The 16178-nt window shown below is 50.4% G+C and overlaps 1 protein-coding gene across 1 annotated transcript in view; it reads left to right on the top strand.

The window, feature by feature from the left end:
* COL22A1 (collagen type XXII alpha 1 chain) overlaps positions 1-16178 on the top strand; it is a gene marked incomplete at both ends in the record, with an annotated part of 243681 nt that overhangs the window by 61620 nt on the left and 165883 nt on the right. The window contains 3 exons of the mRNA XM_082600940.1: positions 1171-1215; positions 3168-3230; positions 7430-7468. Of these exons, the coding sequence (XP_082457066.1) occupies positions 1171-1215; positions 3168-3230; positions 7430-7468 (147 nt within the window). The remainder of the gene's footprint in view (positions 1-1170; positions 1216-3167; positions 3231-7429; positions 7469-16178) is intronic.

A 16178-nucleotide genomic window follows, 5' to 3' on the forward strand; every position in this document is an offset into this window, starting at 1 on the left:
AGCTGTCCAAACCCAAGTCCTTTTGAATTCTTGTTTTCCATTGAAAACCCCAAATGGAAAGGGTAACTGTAGCAGCGTGGGGCTTGGCCCACTAGCCTGCAGACTGTGCCCGGGAGGGCGGCCGACGCTACTCTGCCCAGTTCATGGTTTCCCCGGAGCCCTGCCCTGGCGTGGCCCCTCGGGAGGAAGTCTGGGGTCAGGCAGGCCTCCGTCCTCTCTTCTCGCCCACCTTCTTACTCTCCAGCACACGACCACCTGCTGGATCGCCACTGACCTCCTGAGCGTGGCTCACAGATCCCCTCCCCCACCTGTCCCCACTCTGTGTGGCCCCTGGTGGGTCCTAGTTGCCCTCTAGCCTCATCTCACCCCCCCTTCCCCTCCCAGTTTCTAGGCCAGCAGGAATGTCCTGTTCCTCTACGAGGTCCTGATCTTTCTTGCCTTCTGGAATTTGCATATGTAGCATCTTCTGCCTAGAACATCGTTTTCCCTCCCGCCACCCCTTTTAATCTGCTAACGCCTGTTCTTTCAAGACATCCCCAAAGAATCCTTTTCTGATCCCATTATTATTGTCTATATGATCTCCCTCCTCCCTTCCTCCCTGCCTGCCTGCCTGCCTTTCCGTTCTTCACATCCATCCATTCAATACCTATTCATTTAGCCCCTGCTATTTGGGACATTATGACCCTTTCTTTCCCTCTTCTTCCAGCGACCATATCAGTTATCACATTGGATTAAAACTGCCTACTTGTCTTTACTTCCATAAGCTCATAAATTCCAGATGGCAAAGGCTGAATCTTTCCATGTCTGTATTTTCAGCCACTGCATGAAATAATGGTTGAATTGATGGATAAGTGGACCCAGGGTATGAAGGATGGATGGAATGGCTTATTGGGTGATGCCACCCAGAGGTTGAGGCTGGCATTTGTAAATTGATGGATGATCTTTCCACCAGTGGCTGTATTTGGAGGCCACATCCAAGCTCCCCATGTAGGTTGGCAGTTTGAGAATGGATGCTCAGCTCCAGTGAACTCTGTCCAACTTACTGATTGGCACGTGGCTTACTAAGGACTGGCTTATGAGCGAGTGGAGGGGATAACCAGCTAGTAAAGAGAGAAAAGGGGGAAAATTAAAGCAGAACCTTACTTGTTTCTTTTGTCTTTCTTCCTTTAGGGTGAAAAGGGCTTTGATGGCCCAGTGGGACTCCCCGGCCCAAAGGTCAGTACCGGAGCCAGCAGAGAAGCCCTTTAGAGCGTGAGGTCCTTTGATTTGCTCTCTTTGTAAGAAGGAGGAAGAAACTCCCAGACAGTGGTGTGTTAGATGACTGTCCTGCGGGGTTTTGCTTCTGAGCTTGTTGAGATGGAAGGATAGAGCAAGTGGCTTAAAGTCCGTAACCTCTGAGTCCCTTCACGGTTCAGAGCGTCCATTGCTCAGCCTGAACGTGTGATCGAGAAGAACACGCATGCCCAGGCTCAGGTGCTGTTGCTCCAACAGGCCCAGCCCTCCGTGGTCAGCTCACTCTGCATCAGTCCTTTCAGGCCTCTGTGTCCCAGAAGCTTTGGGGGTTGCGCTTTAAAGAGTCTGTTTGTTCAGCACGCATGATCTGTTTGCTTGACATGTGTGGAATTCTTTTTGTACACGTTTTCCAAACTCACGAATTGCTCAAGGCCAGGTGCCTCCTTGTGGGCTCCTCCCTCCTCAGCCGTGGACCAGCCTCTTCTCTGTCCACCGCTGCCCAGGTTTATCGCATTTACGGAGCTGGACAGGGCTGTCGTCTCGCATCATTGTTTCGGTCTCGGAAAGCTGAGACCCAGAGAGGTGTGCATTGCCCGGGGTCACACAGAGGCTGAGGGAAGAGGTCAGCGTTGCCCAGTGGCCGTTACCTGGTCTGGTGTTCGAAAGAGGGGCTGAGTGTGATGGTGCAGACCCCTAGCGATGACTGCATCCCCCTCCCTTCCCTCCCCCTTCTCCCTCTCCCTCTCCCCCTCCCCCTGTCCCTCCCTCTCTCCCTCTTTCTCCCCCTCCCTCTCACCTGTATTACTTGTGTTCACATTCATTCGGTGCATCACCACGGAGCATCTCCTAAGGTCCCTTTTGTCTCCTCTTCCTTCCTCTGCATGTACCTCCTTCATCTTCCCCTTCTCTCGCCCTTCTCCCCTCTGTCCCCAGTGTGCTAGGATGGGGAGAATAGACAGACAGACAGACACACGTGCACACACAGGAGGTCCAGGGTGCCAGGTGTTTGCTGCAAGAAAGAGAGCAGGGGCTTCTGCCTTGCTGAGCAGCCCCTGGGCTGTAGCCTCAGCTCCTGGGCTGTCAGACGGAAGGAGAGAGCAAAGCTGTTTGGGGGTTTGTGAAGCTCTAAGTAGAAAATGTTTGTCTGAAGCAGTGGCCGTTCACGGAGCGACTGAGCTCTGCTGTGGTCAGACAGATCTGGGCTTGTGCGGACGGCAGAGCCTGACCCCTGACCCCGGGAGAGAAGATGAGGTGGGAGGGAGGGGATTCTAGGGAGGGAAACAGGTCCCACCACCTGCAGATAAGCCTGGCTGCCCCATGCCTGATTGGCAGTCTTGGCCCTTTAGCCAGTGTCCCAGCCCGTCTGTGGTTAAGATGCTGTGTAAACACCTTGATTCCAGCAGCTCCGTTTACCTAGAGGTAGCTCAGGTTGTGTCCACAGGCGTGGCCTGGTGGATCCTGGGTGCCCAGGCCCGTTCTGGATGCAGGGACATACCAGGGAGCCATGTCCCCGGACTCAGAGCCAGCAGGAAGAGGCATGACGGGGTGGGACACTGGGTTGGGGGGAGCGGGGCTGGTGGGGGGGACCCTGAAGCTTCCTGGGGAGGATCCAGGATGCCTGGGGGGTCCCGCCCTAGCTGGGTCAAGTAAGATGCATAGGAGCTGCCATTCCCATTCTCAGGGTCAAGCACGCGATGCTTTCACCCACTTGCTTTCTCAAGGGGTCCTTCGTTCTGGGAATTAGGAGTTTGAGAAAATTACTCAGATGCTCCTTCCCACTCCAGGGGTGGGAGGCTTGGCCTCGTGGTGCAGTTGGCAAGGACAAAATCGGCTGCTTCCAGAAAACTGGGGCAAGGTGGGCTGTGGGCAGCTGGTGTGGGAGAGGTTGGTCGGAGGACCCGACCCAACGCTCGTCTCTGGTTTCCACCCCTCAGGGGGACATGGGAGCCGCTGGGCCGGCTGGAGCTCCTGGACCCAAGGGAGAGAAAGGAGATACGGTGAGTGAAGGCCCCTCCGCGTGGCCGGCGGGGGGGACCCCTCTGCACGGGCACAGGAGGCCCGCCGGCCGCTCCAGCCTCACCCTGCACCACCCCGCCCTCACCCCCCGAAGTCTGTGCTCCAGGTTGGCAGTGATGACTCCCCCAACTGGCCATGTCTCACCCTGGCCGTTGCATATGGCTTTTCCTGTGCCGGGAATCACTTTGCCGTCTGTCCACCCCCGTTCGCCCCTCACCTCCCCTTCCCGCCTGGCTCACGTTTTCGCACCTTTCAGACTCAACTGGGCGTAGTTCTCCAGGGTATCTTTGCGACCCCAGGTCTGGCTCAACCCCTTGGTTCTCCCTCATCCCTGGTGCCTATCAGTCCCCGCATCAGCTGACTCCCTGATACCTCGGTTTGCAGTTTGTCAGTCCAGCATCCCCGGCATCTGGCCCAGCACAAACTGTGTTCATGGACCCTTCGGTTAATGAGCGAGCACAGTGGGTGGTGGGTCAGGGAAGAATTACAGGGATAAACGATTCATGGTGCAGAGCAGGGCTTAGGAGCCACAGGGCTGGGAAGCAAAGGCTGGCTCCACCAAGATACTTAACCTTTCCGGCCTCAGGTTCCTCATCTGTAAAGTGGGGAGGATAAAATTAACTGTCAAGCGGCATGACGAGGATTAAACGAGTTAACACATGTAAACAGTTTGTAACAGTGCGGAGGCAAAGTAAATGCTGTTGTTCCTCTGTGGTTACCTGGCGTGGTGGAAGCACTAAACCCATCCTTCAGACTGCGCCTTGTAGCATCCGTAGCACAGGTTTGGAGTTAGGTGGGCCTCAGTAGCTGTCCCCGGCCCCAGCCTTCATTGGCTGTGTGACTGCGAGCGAGTTTCCTAACCTCCCTGAAAACCTCATTCGCTCCATGAGCAGAATAAAGAAAAGAGCACCTTTGTCTGTAAGATGCCTGGCCAGTGGTCGGAGGCCAGTGAGCGAGAGCGAGTATCATCAGTTCCTTTTAGGTTCTCAGTGCTCAGGGGAAACCCGACGACAAGACGGAGCCGCTCCCCTAGAAGAGTTAGCCTGGCAGACACCCCCGTGCCATCGCCTGAGAGCTCATGATTGTAGCTGCACCGCCTGCCCTTCTTCACAGGGGCTTCATGTGGGTCCCTCCTTACTCCTTAGACCAGCTTCTTAAACTTAGGCGCCTCACTCACGGACGGGAAGGATACAGAATTTTCAGACTTGCGTGACGCGCTCGTGATCACATCAGGTGCTCTGCCTGTGTGTGGCAGAGGCAGGGTTTGAATCTCCTTTAATCTGAGTCTTGTGCTCACTTGCTGAGCTACACCTTCCACCCACACCATACACACCTGCCTCCTGTGCAGAGGTAGGAAGCACCCGCTCTGTGCAAATCAACATGGAAGTAGGAAGAGGCTTATATTTACCAGCATTCCTGGCGTGCCGGCATCTGTGCTGCATGCTTCACAGATTTCTGGCTCATTTAACCCTCAGATCAATGTTGTGAGGTGAGGGCTAGTGAAACACCCATTTTACTGATAACACAGGAAAAAACCAGGCTACAGAAACCGCCTGGGAGAGGGCACAGATGTTGGATCTAACAGACAAAGCCTGCAAAGTAGCCATTGTAATTATATCCAGAGAACTAAAGGAAGCCATTAGGAAGGAGACAGAGGGGAGTATCATGACATTATCTCATCAAATATAGAACATAAAGAGGTAGAAATTGTTAAAAAGAACCAAATGGAAATTCTAGAACTAAATGGAAATTTTAAAGTACAGTCAATGAAATGAAAAGGAAAATCACTTGAGAGGCATGACAGTAGGTTTGAACTGGTTGAAGAAAGAACCAGCCTTCTTGAGAACAGATCAGTAGCGATCATGTAATCTGAAGATCAGAGAGAAACAATAATGAAGAAAAATGAGCAGAGCCTCAGAGAAGTGTGAGGGCCCATGAAGTGCGTCAGTGCACATAACAGGGGTACCCAGAGCAGAGAGAAAGGAGCAGAAAAAGTTCAGAGAGATCATGGCTGAAGACATCCCGAATTTGATGAGAGCAGTAATCTGCACGTTCAAGAAGCCTCAGGAAGTCCAATCAAGAAAAACAAAAGGAGGTCCATCCTTAGAAAAATCATAGTAAAATATGCTAACAGACAAAGCAAAAAAAATCGAAAGCAGAAAAAGAAACATGATTCCTGATGTACAAGGAAAACCCAATAAGATTATCAGCTGACTCATCACCAAAAATAATTGAGGCCAGAGTGCAGTGGAGTGACAAGTTCAAAGTAATAATTACGACAGTGCATCATTGGGTATTTGACAAATATCTGTAACGACAATAGCATAAAAATGGAGAAGGAGGAATAGATCACATAGGAGTATGTTTCTAAATCTCACTGGAAGTAAGTTAGTGTAAATCGTAAAGTAGATCCCGATAAGATGTATACGGTAAACCTCAAGCAACCTCCAAGAAAATAATTCAAAGCTATATGGTGAAAATATCCGTAAAGAGGTTAAAATGTTGCACTAAAAAGAACTCATGTAATGCAAAAAAGAGCAGTAAAGGAGGAATAAAGGAACAGAAAAAGTCAGGAGACATAGAAAACAAGAAGTTAAATGGCATATGTAAATCTCCCTACATCAAAAATAGCATTGCCTGTAAATGCATTCAACAAACCAATTGAACAGCAGAGATTTTCAGCCTGGACATAAAAACAAGATCCAACTGTATTGTGGCTACAGGAGACACACTTTAGATTCAAATATATAAATAGGTTGAAAGTAAAAGGATGGACAATGCGCATTCTACAAATAGAAAACATTAGAAATTGGAGTGACTGTAACAATATCAGACAAAACAGGCTTTAAAAAAAGTTAATAGAAATAAAGAGGAACATTTTATAATGATAAAGGTGTTGATCCTCTAAAACTGTGTAACGATTATAAACATATGTGCACCTAACAACAGAGCCCCCAGGTATATGAAGCCAACACTGAGAATTGAAATGAGAGATTTAACACCCCACTTTAATCATGTGTAGAACAACTAGGAATGGGGAGAAATCGTAACTCATACATTGCTGGTGTAAAATGCTGCAGCTGCTTTGAGAAACAGTCTGGTGGTCCTTAAAGGATTAAACACAGAATTATATGACCCAGCAATTCCACTCCTAGGTGTATAACCGAAAGAAATGAAAACACGTGTTCATACAAAAACTTGTTCTTGGATGTTCATAGCAGCCTTATTCATAGTAACGGAAAAGTAGAAGCAGCCTAAATTTTCCTCACGCAATGAATGGATAAATGTGTGTCATAGCCATGCAATGGCGTAGTATTCTGCAATAAAATGAGGTATTGATACATGCTGCAAGGTGGGTGAACCTTGAAAACACTTTGCTAAGAAAACACGGGCTATGAAGCCAGTCATAAAAGCCCACATGTATGATTTCATATATATAAAATGTCTAGAATAGGTGAATTTATAGAAACGGAAAACCGATTAATGTTTGCCCAGAGCAGGGGGTGGGGGGAAAAGGGGAGTGACCACAATGGGTTTGGGGTTCTTTTGGGATGATGAAAACATTCTAAAGTTGATTGTGGTGGTGTTGCACCACCACATTTAGTACATTTAGTAAATGTACTAAAAAGCCATTGAATTGTACACTTTATTTTTAGTTAATTAATTAATTTATTTATTTTTGGCTGCGTTGGGTCTTTGTTGCTGTGTGCAGGCTTTCTCTAGTTGTGGCGGCTTCTCTTGTTATGGAGCACAGGCTCTAGGCACGCGGGCTTCAGTAGTAGCGGCTCGCGGGCTTAGTTGCTCCGCGGCATGTGGGATCTTCCCGGACCAGGGCTCGAACCCGCGTCCCCTGCATTGACAGGCGGATTCTTAACCACTGTGCCACCAGGGAAGTCCTACACTTTAAATAGGTGAATTATGTGCTCTGTAGATTATATCTCAATAAAGCTGATGTGGAAGAAAGAATAGTGCCGTAATATTGAGTTGTTGGAAAAACTAAATGAGATAAAACTCACGAGAATCTACCCTCAGTAAATGATAGTGTCTTTTAGAGGCTCCTCGAAAGGGCTTATGAGAAAGCAGCCCACCATTTTGAATCCCAGGGCACATCTGCCATGTGTGATGTCATGTCGTGGAGATGCTTCGTAGAAAACCTTTGCCTTCTGCTTTGCTTTTCCAGGGCAGAGGACCTTTTGTCCAAGGAGAAAAGGGTGAAAAGGTAAGCACCTCCTTGCTGTCTCATTCCTCCAAGGGCCGTGGATGTGGCTCGGGAACAGGATGGGGCACTTGGGTTCGGGAGAGTGGTGCGCTGCCGTGGTGCTGCCTGGTAAGAATGTGGGTGGGAGGGGAAGGGGTTTCCTGGGCTGAGTGCCTCAGTGTGTGAAGTGGGAGGGAAGGGCTTGTTTAGGACGTGGATGGTTCACAGTGCTTAGAGCAGAGGGTACTTAATGGCGCTCATGGAAATTGGGATGCAGAGCTCCAGACGTGGTTTGAGGACCAACATACAGGGCGTTCAATATCAAAATGCGTTCAGGCCTTGTCGGCAGTGATGGGAAGGCTTTGGACGGTCTGTGCGTGATCAGACATGCTGAGAAGGTTCGAATAGCAGGTGCCGAAAGACGTGAGAGCGGGGCAGACCAGAGGAAGTTGGGGAATAGTCGGGAGATTGTTGCAGAAGTACAAAGGCAAGATGATGAGGGACAGAGTCATGGGTGGCATCAGGACTAGACAGGCAGAGGAGTGGAGGCCTATTCACATTCTCCCTGGATATGAATGTTGCACCTTCTTTAACCTTCATCAGTCGTGATGATGATGGACAAGGTTGACAGATCCTGGGAAAGAGGGGATTCCTTCTAAAGAGGAAAGCTTTCTTAAGGTGTCAGCCTAGAAGGAGAAATAAAAAGCAGTCACTAAAAATGTCATTTTCCACTCACACCAGCGATTAAAAATACATCTCCCATCTCCCAGGAGAGGCAGCCACAATACTTTGTAACATACATTTATGTTGGTTATTTTGCTGGAGCCTAGGCACTTGTAGACTCAGAATGCAGGGCATTGGACCTTGGAAGGATATCGTTACTCAGAGGGGGGCTCACATCAACCCCTTGCATAGGGCTGATGATATAAAGCAGGTGCCACTCTGTCAAGTTACTATGGAAACAGAGCTTTCATGTGCCCAGCTCGTTCTCTCCGTGTAGCACCTTTTATTTAGTCCGTTCATGTCTAGAGATTTACTCTAAGGAGATAAATCAAGGCTGTGCACAAGTACATACCCACACGTTTTGTAATTACAGTGTGATTTATAAGGCAGCCTGGAAACAACTGTAATGCTCTGCAGTGGGCAAAAGGTAACGTGAGTTATTGTACAGCTAAATAATACAATGGCATTTAGGGACACAAAATCACATTTAGAAGGATAATTAATGACCCAGAAAATGAAGATAGCATTTTGTTAATTTTTAATTAAAACACATTGCAAAATATCTATACAATATGACCCCGGTTGTGTTTATGTGTGTGTGTGAGACTCAGAGAGGGAAGCTGATTCTGGGGGCAAACCCCATTGTTAACCACTGGTTGTCTGTGGGTGGCAAAGCTGTGAGAGTATTTACTTTTTCCCTTACTTTTCTTTTCTTTTTTTTTTTTTTTTGCGGTACGCGGGCCTCCCACTGCTGTGGCCTCTCCTGTTGCAGAGCACAGGCTCCGGATGCACAGGCTCAGTGGCTATGGCTCACAGGCCCAGCCGCTCTGAGGCATGTGGGATCCGCCCGGACCGGGGCACGAACCCGTGTCCCCCTGCATCGGCAGGCGGACTCTCAACCACTGCACCACTAGGGAAGCTCTTCCCTTACTTTTCTTTGTGTCTTCATTTATTCCACAATGAACTTCTCTTTTTTAACCTTTGTTAAAAGCACAGGCACACACACGCACACGTAATAACTACTGCACAGGAATACAGAGCCGTTTGAGAGACAGTGTGACACACAGCGTAACACGAGCTTTGCACCAGGCAGACCTGGGTCAGTCGAGGCTGTCCCCAAGCTCTGCCATCAGCGTCTGGGGCTCCCGCTGCCTAGAGCAGGATTGGCGGCACCACCTTCCTCGATTCCTGTGTGGTCTCAAAGCACAGCACCTGGAACCGAGGCACTCAGGTTTGATAGTTGCCATCATGTTCGGTTCCTGAAAGCCCAGAACCCAGGGTGTTAACAGGACACCCACGTGTTCCTCGGGTTCAGGACTGGGGCTGCCAGAGCCCTTGAAGTCAGGGTGCTCAGCCTGGGTTGTGCTTCCCAGGCAAGACCAACGTGCAGCTCCTGGGCCGGCTTGTCCTCTGAGTGACGTGCTGTCCTTCTCACGTTCTGGTGCCACCAGGAGAAACTGACAGGCCCCCTTTCTCCCATGAGCAGCAGCTGCATCTCTGCCCCATCTGTTCTGGTTGAGCTCAGGACAGGCAGCCTTCTGCTTCTGGAGGCACCTCCCCGGTTCCCCAAAGCCCAGGCTGCAGCGCTACGCTCAGGACCTGAAGCTGCCGGGCCACAGTCCCAGCTGGGAGACCTCCTCACACATCCGGTGCTGGCAGGAGAGACGCGTAGCTGAATGGACTCCGGCACTCCTGGCTCTGTCTTCGGTTGACATTCTCTTGCGGTTGGGCATTTTTAGCAAAGTCTGAGTCTAGATTCTTTCAGATCTGAGCTATGTGATTCAGGATGAGTCACCTCCGTCTCTGGGTCTCTGCTCCCTCATCTGTAGAAACGAAGGGGTGGGATGTGATGATGCATAAGGGACCTTGCAGGTGGCAGTTCTGAGACTTGGTCATCAGCCCACCCCCAGCCTGAGTCCCTGGGGCTGTCTTCCATAACTTGGAGTCTCTGCTTCCCCTCCAAGGATGCAGCGAGGCCAGGGAGAGTCAAGGGGACAACAGGATCCACAGAAAGGAGAAGGCCACTGGTGACTCATTCACTTGGACAGAGCTTAACAAACTGGCTTTTTTGCTTGAATATTCTCTCGAAAGCAATCGCAGAGTACCAAGGGGATTGGATGGACTGGAGCCTGATGTGTCCAGAAGTCATGTTACGCTGAATCTTGCTGTGTGTTTTTTTTTAATTTTTGGTGATGTAATCAGCCCCTGTGACAATGTGCATTGACCTTTCTGAGGGCCGGGCACCGTGTAAGCTGTGTTCTGTGCTTTATGTCTCATTATTAATAAGACAGTGCTTCGAGGAAGGCACGGCTATGCCCTTTTCACAGATGAGAGAACATAGCTTAGAGGTCAGTGACCTGCCCAAGGTCACAGTAAGATGGCTAGAAAACACAGTCACTCATGAAGGGAAGCTGGAAAGCTGATTGAATTACCCCTTTTCCTGCAGCTGAGGAAACTGAGGCTCAGAGAAGGTGAGTGACTGGCCCAGTGTCACACAGCTGGAACACTGCCAGAGCTCTTGGCCTTCTGACTTTCCCAGCGCCCCCCACCAAATGCCCAGGACCACCGTGTGGTGCGTTGTTCCTGGGCTGCCTCTGCCCCTCGTTTTGGAAGCCAGCCTTCTCTCTGGTTCCTGTTCCACCCCACATTCACCATGGGTTCTTGGAACAAAGCTCCCTCAGTGTTTTAATATGTATGAAATTGGGCTCAGGGAAAGGGGGAAGCAGGCTTTTAGGGGCTGCCTGAAGAGATCTGCGCGTAGCCCAGGTGTTGGGGGCACGGAAGGAGAGAAAGATAGTCACGGGCCCTCCTTCACAGCGTCTGGAAGACAGCTGGCACTAAATAAATGCTTGCCTAATGAGTGAATGGATGGATGGAGTGTGGACCTCCGTCATCCAGGACCAAGAGCCAGTAGGATGGTCACAGGCTCTGCAGTCAGAAAGGTTCAGCTTCAGATTCCGGCTCCACTTCATGTGGAGCCTCAGGTTCCTTTTCTGTAAGAGTGAGAGAGGGAATGATAATAGCTGTTACCATGTGAGGTTGCTGGGAAGATTAACCCAGTGCCCCAGGTCGCAAGCCCTCATAATGGGTGATGCTGCTGTTCTCTCCCCCCACCCCCCGTCATCACTGGCAACTCGGTCTTGGTGATGATGAGGAGGATGAGGAGGAGGAGAGCAGCAGCAGCAGCATGGTTTGGACCAATGCTGATGGGCTGGTTTGGACAAGTTTTGGGGGGAGTCAGGGGGAGCAGGGAGGGTGATGACTTCCGTGCCCATCCCACCCTTGGTCCTTCCATGTTGACAAATTAATAAGCAGAGTGAAGATGTTGGTGTAAGGTTTCCTTTGGCTGGACACTGAGTCTTTTCCATGGAGATGTGGTCCATGAGCCCCGCGGTAGAAAAAAATTCAGAAACAACAAAAACAAGGCCAAAGTGCGTGGTGTCCAGTGAGCTTCCTTTTGCATCCCGAGGGTCCTTCTGCTCTGGGGGACCAGAGCCTTCAGGGGAGGAACCCCACGGAGAGGCTGCGCTGTCGTCCCTTCCTGGACCCACAGCGCCCTCTGGTGTCTAGAAGCCAGAGCGTCGCTCCAGTTTTCCTCTGCAGGGGTCCGTGTGATGCTGGGGAGATCTCTGCCCTTTGGGGGCGTTCCTCTTTCCCTTAGGAGTCTAGCACCTGGGGGGACGAGGACAAAGAGAGCTTTCGTTCTGTGCTCAAATGTGGGCTCAGGTGATGGGAAGAAAGCAGGTTCGGGGAGTTGGGCGACCTGGTTTGGATCCCAGCTCTGCAGTGGCTGGGTGAGCATTGGGTGGTGTCTCTCTGAGCCTCAGCTTCCTCATCTGTAAAGTGGGGCCATTGATGCCCACCCCTTAGGGCTGTTGTGGGGCTTATACGAGGTTGGCAGTGCCTGTGACAGCACCTGGCTTAGTCCCTGGCCCGTGGTAGTGCATGTAGAAATCTGTCCCTTATCTTTATTCCTTTCTTCTGTCTGCTAGAAGCTGTTGCTAAACTCCATAAAAGAGTGACAGATGTGCTTCTTCAGTGAACAGCGTTCAAGTACCTAGTACATGGGAGAGTGGTGGGTTCACAGAGCTGTAAAACATGGCCTGGGCCTCCCCCAGAGGCTCACTCACCAATTCAGCGGAGGAGACGTGCACACACATTCTGGTCATGTGGTTGTCTAATCATGAGTGTTTCTTCTTCTTCCTGGTCCTTAATCGAGTCTGTTGTGCCACCTCCATCCTCCACCCTGTTACACACTCAGAGGGTGACGACGCTGTCAGGAGACCCTACCTAGGACACCGGTCACATCAACACTGCACCTTGAGGGTTTCCCAGGATACCTGGTGTTGTACTGCTGGGGGTGCTTAGAGAATGAAACTAAAAAATATCTAGGAAATTATCGTAAGCACAGTTCCAATGAAGGGAAAAACAGAAACAAAACGACCTCAAGCTGACTCTGTCCTTTATAAGTACTCTTAACAATGATCAGCCGCAGCAAAAAATGGAAACAACCTGATGGAAAATTGCATTTCTTCAACCAGAAGGACATTAGTGAAAATTAGGAAGCCCTTATATGTGTAGATGTGCATGCAACATGGCGTAAATGAAATAGTAGAATAGGAAGCCGTATGCGCTCACACACAAAATGCGTGTGCAGCAAGAATAGCCAGTGCACTGGGGTAGTGGGATTTGGGATATTTCATGCCTTGTTAATTGCTCTTTATGTTGCTATAACATTAGTACTTTTGCAAAACATAAACATTTAACTAATAGCTAGAGCTTAAACTTAATATGATGAAAAAATAAAAAATAATAGTATATTTACAGTTGTTCATGCATGAAATCCAAAAGCAGTATTATTTTGGAGGGAAGAGTCCTCTCTCCCAGCATGGGGCATTTGCCGAATCCTGGATGCTGTGACGGCTGGTCCCAGATGACAGGACATGGCAGCGGCTGAGGGTCAGGCTTTGGGAACCTGGCACTGCCCCTGTCCTGCTGTGTGACCTTGGAAAGGTCATTACAGTTCTCGGTGCCTGTTTTCTCATATGTACACTGAAGATAATAGTAACAAAAATAGGCTCTTGTAAGACTGAAGAGGGTTAAGTGATTGCATCCACGGAAAGAACTTAGCAGAGCACCTGGCAGATCAGGAAGCATTAGCGGGAATCAGGTCTGAGCCACCTGGGCACTAGATTCTCTGAGCGTGATGGTCAGTTCGGACACATCACCTACATTAGTCCAAACAGAACGACAGACTCAGTACTTTCACTTAGAAGCCCGGGGACGGTGTTCTTTCCCCCAGGGCCTGGGGCTGTGCGATGAGAGCCCGGATATCCCTGCAGCCATGCAGTGAGCCAGGTGGGGTGGGGCAAAGGTGACACACACAGGTTGGGCCCAGCGTAGACCCTTGTAGATGACGTTGCAGAGCGGAGTCCAGGCTCACCTAAGCCAGCATCACGCACTGCTCAGATACACAGGGCAATGCATTTCCTACCGGGGCTCTTTGTTTTCTTTACACGCAGCTGCTGGTATTAATGTTTTAATTAGAGTTGGGATAGGATGTAGAAGGCGGCTCTCAGGTGGAGACCAGCCTAGACCTGGTGCTGAGGAGACTCACCCACCCGCCGTTTCCCTTGAGTGGAGAGTAACAGAGGCCGAGCAGGGAGAGGGCTTGCAGCCCCTCATCAAGTCTGGCTCACACCTTGTAGATGGTGGAGGCCCTTGGGAGCCACAGGGGATGGAATTGTGGCAAAGTGTCCCGTAAAGCCATGCTTGGGTCAGCAACTGTGTACTCAGCACTTGGTAGAGGGTGGGAAGAAACCAAAACAACAACCACCAAAAAGTCCTTTCTTCAGCATTTTCACAGAAATCCATATGGCAGTAAATACAATTTTGTACGGATTTTGTGCTCGGATTTCACAGTGCGGTGCCCCAGAAAAACAATGCGAGCAAATAGAAGGAACTCAGCTAAATTTTATTGGGCTGGTTGACTCAGTAGCAGACAGAATTTTAGGTCACGCAAACATTGGTTCCTTGTCTTTTATGGCTTTCTTCCATTTTTATCGGGACCATAAACCTGACGGGGAAGAGGAATCTGAGCCAGACAAATGGCAGAGGCTGTTCTGACTTCCTGGGACACTGCCTCTAGAAACTTCAGCCAAATGTCCTGTGGCGGATGCCGGAGCCGAGTGCAGGTCATCATGGGGCAAGTCCTTATGGGTTGGTTAACCATGAAGTGAAACAAATAAGGTGCTGATTGGAAAACCGAGGAAAGAGGCCACGGCCATCTGGATGGAGCTAAGGAGGGTTGTTAGAAGGCCAGGCTCGGAGCCGTCAGCTGAGGTGGGCTGGTCCCCAGGTTGGAGAAAAGTAGGTTCCCCACATGCTTATTCCACACCAGGCCCCCGAGAAGCCCGGTGCCTCCTGTTCTCTGATGATTTGAAATTGGACGAAGCAGCCTCCCCCGCATTGCTGTGGACCTGAAGATCCAGCCTCTCGGGAAAGGCAGTGGCTTGAGGAGCACTGGTGACCCGTGTGCCCAGTGGAGGGGCAGGTGCCTGGGATTCCTCAGCTCCACGTGGCTTCCTTTGGATCTTTCTCGCTGTCCTATTTGAAACACGCAAATGCACGTGAATTTGCGTTTGATTTTTAAACACTGCTGCGGTCACACCATTCCCTACAGACCCCTGCTCCGCCGCTCTGTGTTACTTGGAGGATCAAGTCCCCTGCGTGTTGGCCCCAAGCAATCCTCCCCCGTCTCTGTCTCCTGCCAATTCTGGGTGCGTCTCTGGGTCCATGTTTCCACCTCCCCGGCCTTGATTCCTCCTCCTCGCACGTCCACCGCCCCCTCTCCTGTGGAATCCTGGAGATGCTTCTGATGCAGTAACCTTCGGGGTGTCAGGCACGGAGCCAGGTGGTTCCACAGTCATGGTCTTACACAGTCCTCCCAGTGAGGGCAGGTGGAGGGCATCACCATCATCATTTCAGGGAAAAGGGCACTGAGACTTAGGAAGATGCTCCTACACATCAATGTTTTCACTGTAGACGCTATAGGAAGAGGACGAAGTAGTTTATAGTGAGCTCTGGTTTGTTCAGAAGTGTAACACCTACCCAGTTCAGATCTCGTCCTGTGCTGGAGGGCTGGAGAAGGACAGCAGAATGACGGACGTGAACTTTGGAGCAGGATTAATCCAGCCATCTGCACTGAGAGTCACGGCGGGTGGAGGGGTGGAGGGTGAAGAGTGTCTAGAAAAATCTCTGTGTCACTGCAGAGCTCATAGGGCAGAGAGTGGGGTGGCGGTGACGCTCCCTCTCACATGGTCCTGATCTGCCCGTGGTCTGAGGTCTGAGCTGGCTGAGAGCCCTTCCTGTGAAGCATCAGCGCAGTACATGTCCCACTTCATGGGACAGTCAGACCTCTCACAGTGACATTTCTCTGATCTCAACGTGACAGACACACCTTGTGCCATCCACAGTGTGAAAGACTGAGTCCTTCCCACCCGAGTCAGTTCGTTCTTTGGTGTCTTTCAACGGCAGGCTGTACTTGAAATTGTGAGATGAGAGGATTTCGTGGAGGTGGAGATGGACCGTACAGGCGGGTGGGGAGTGAAGCGCGGGGTCTGCTACATACGGATTTTCTTCCCAGCACCTCCTTTCCAGAGCAGTGACCAAGAAGCGCCCTCAGGAAGCGTAAGGTGCTTCTCCATAGCACGGGGTTCTGGTGTAGGTGAGACGTGTGCCATTGCAGGGGATGATGGACACACTTACCTCGCAGATTCTGTCCGAAGGGATGGGTGGGGCGTTAGCACTGGCAGCCATGGAGAATTCAGTGGCCAGCACTTGGTGATTTTGTCTGCAACAGTCGGGTGATTTTGTCTGCAACATTCGAGTGATTTTGTCGCAAAGAAGATGCCTTGTAGTGGAAAGAATCATGACATCAGCCTTTTATTGACCACTTGATATCTGCCAGCTGTTTACTTTATGAGTATCAGCCTTCTGCAGCTCCTTG

Source organism: Mesoplodon mirus, assembly GCF_964341445.2.
Source record: "Mesoplodon mirus genome assembly, chromosome: 16".
NCBI classification, from domain to species: domain Eukaryota; kingdom Metazoa; phylum Chordata; class Mammalia; order Artiodactyla; family Ziphiidae; genus Mesoplodon; species Mesoplodon mirus.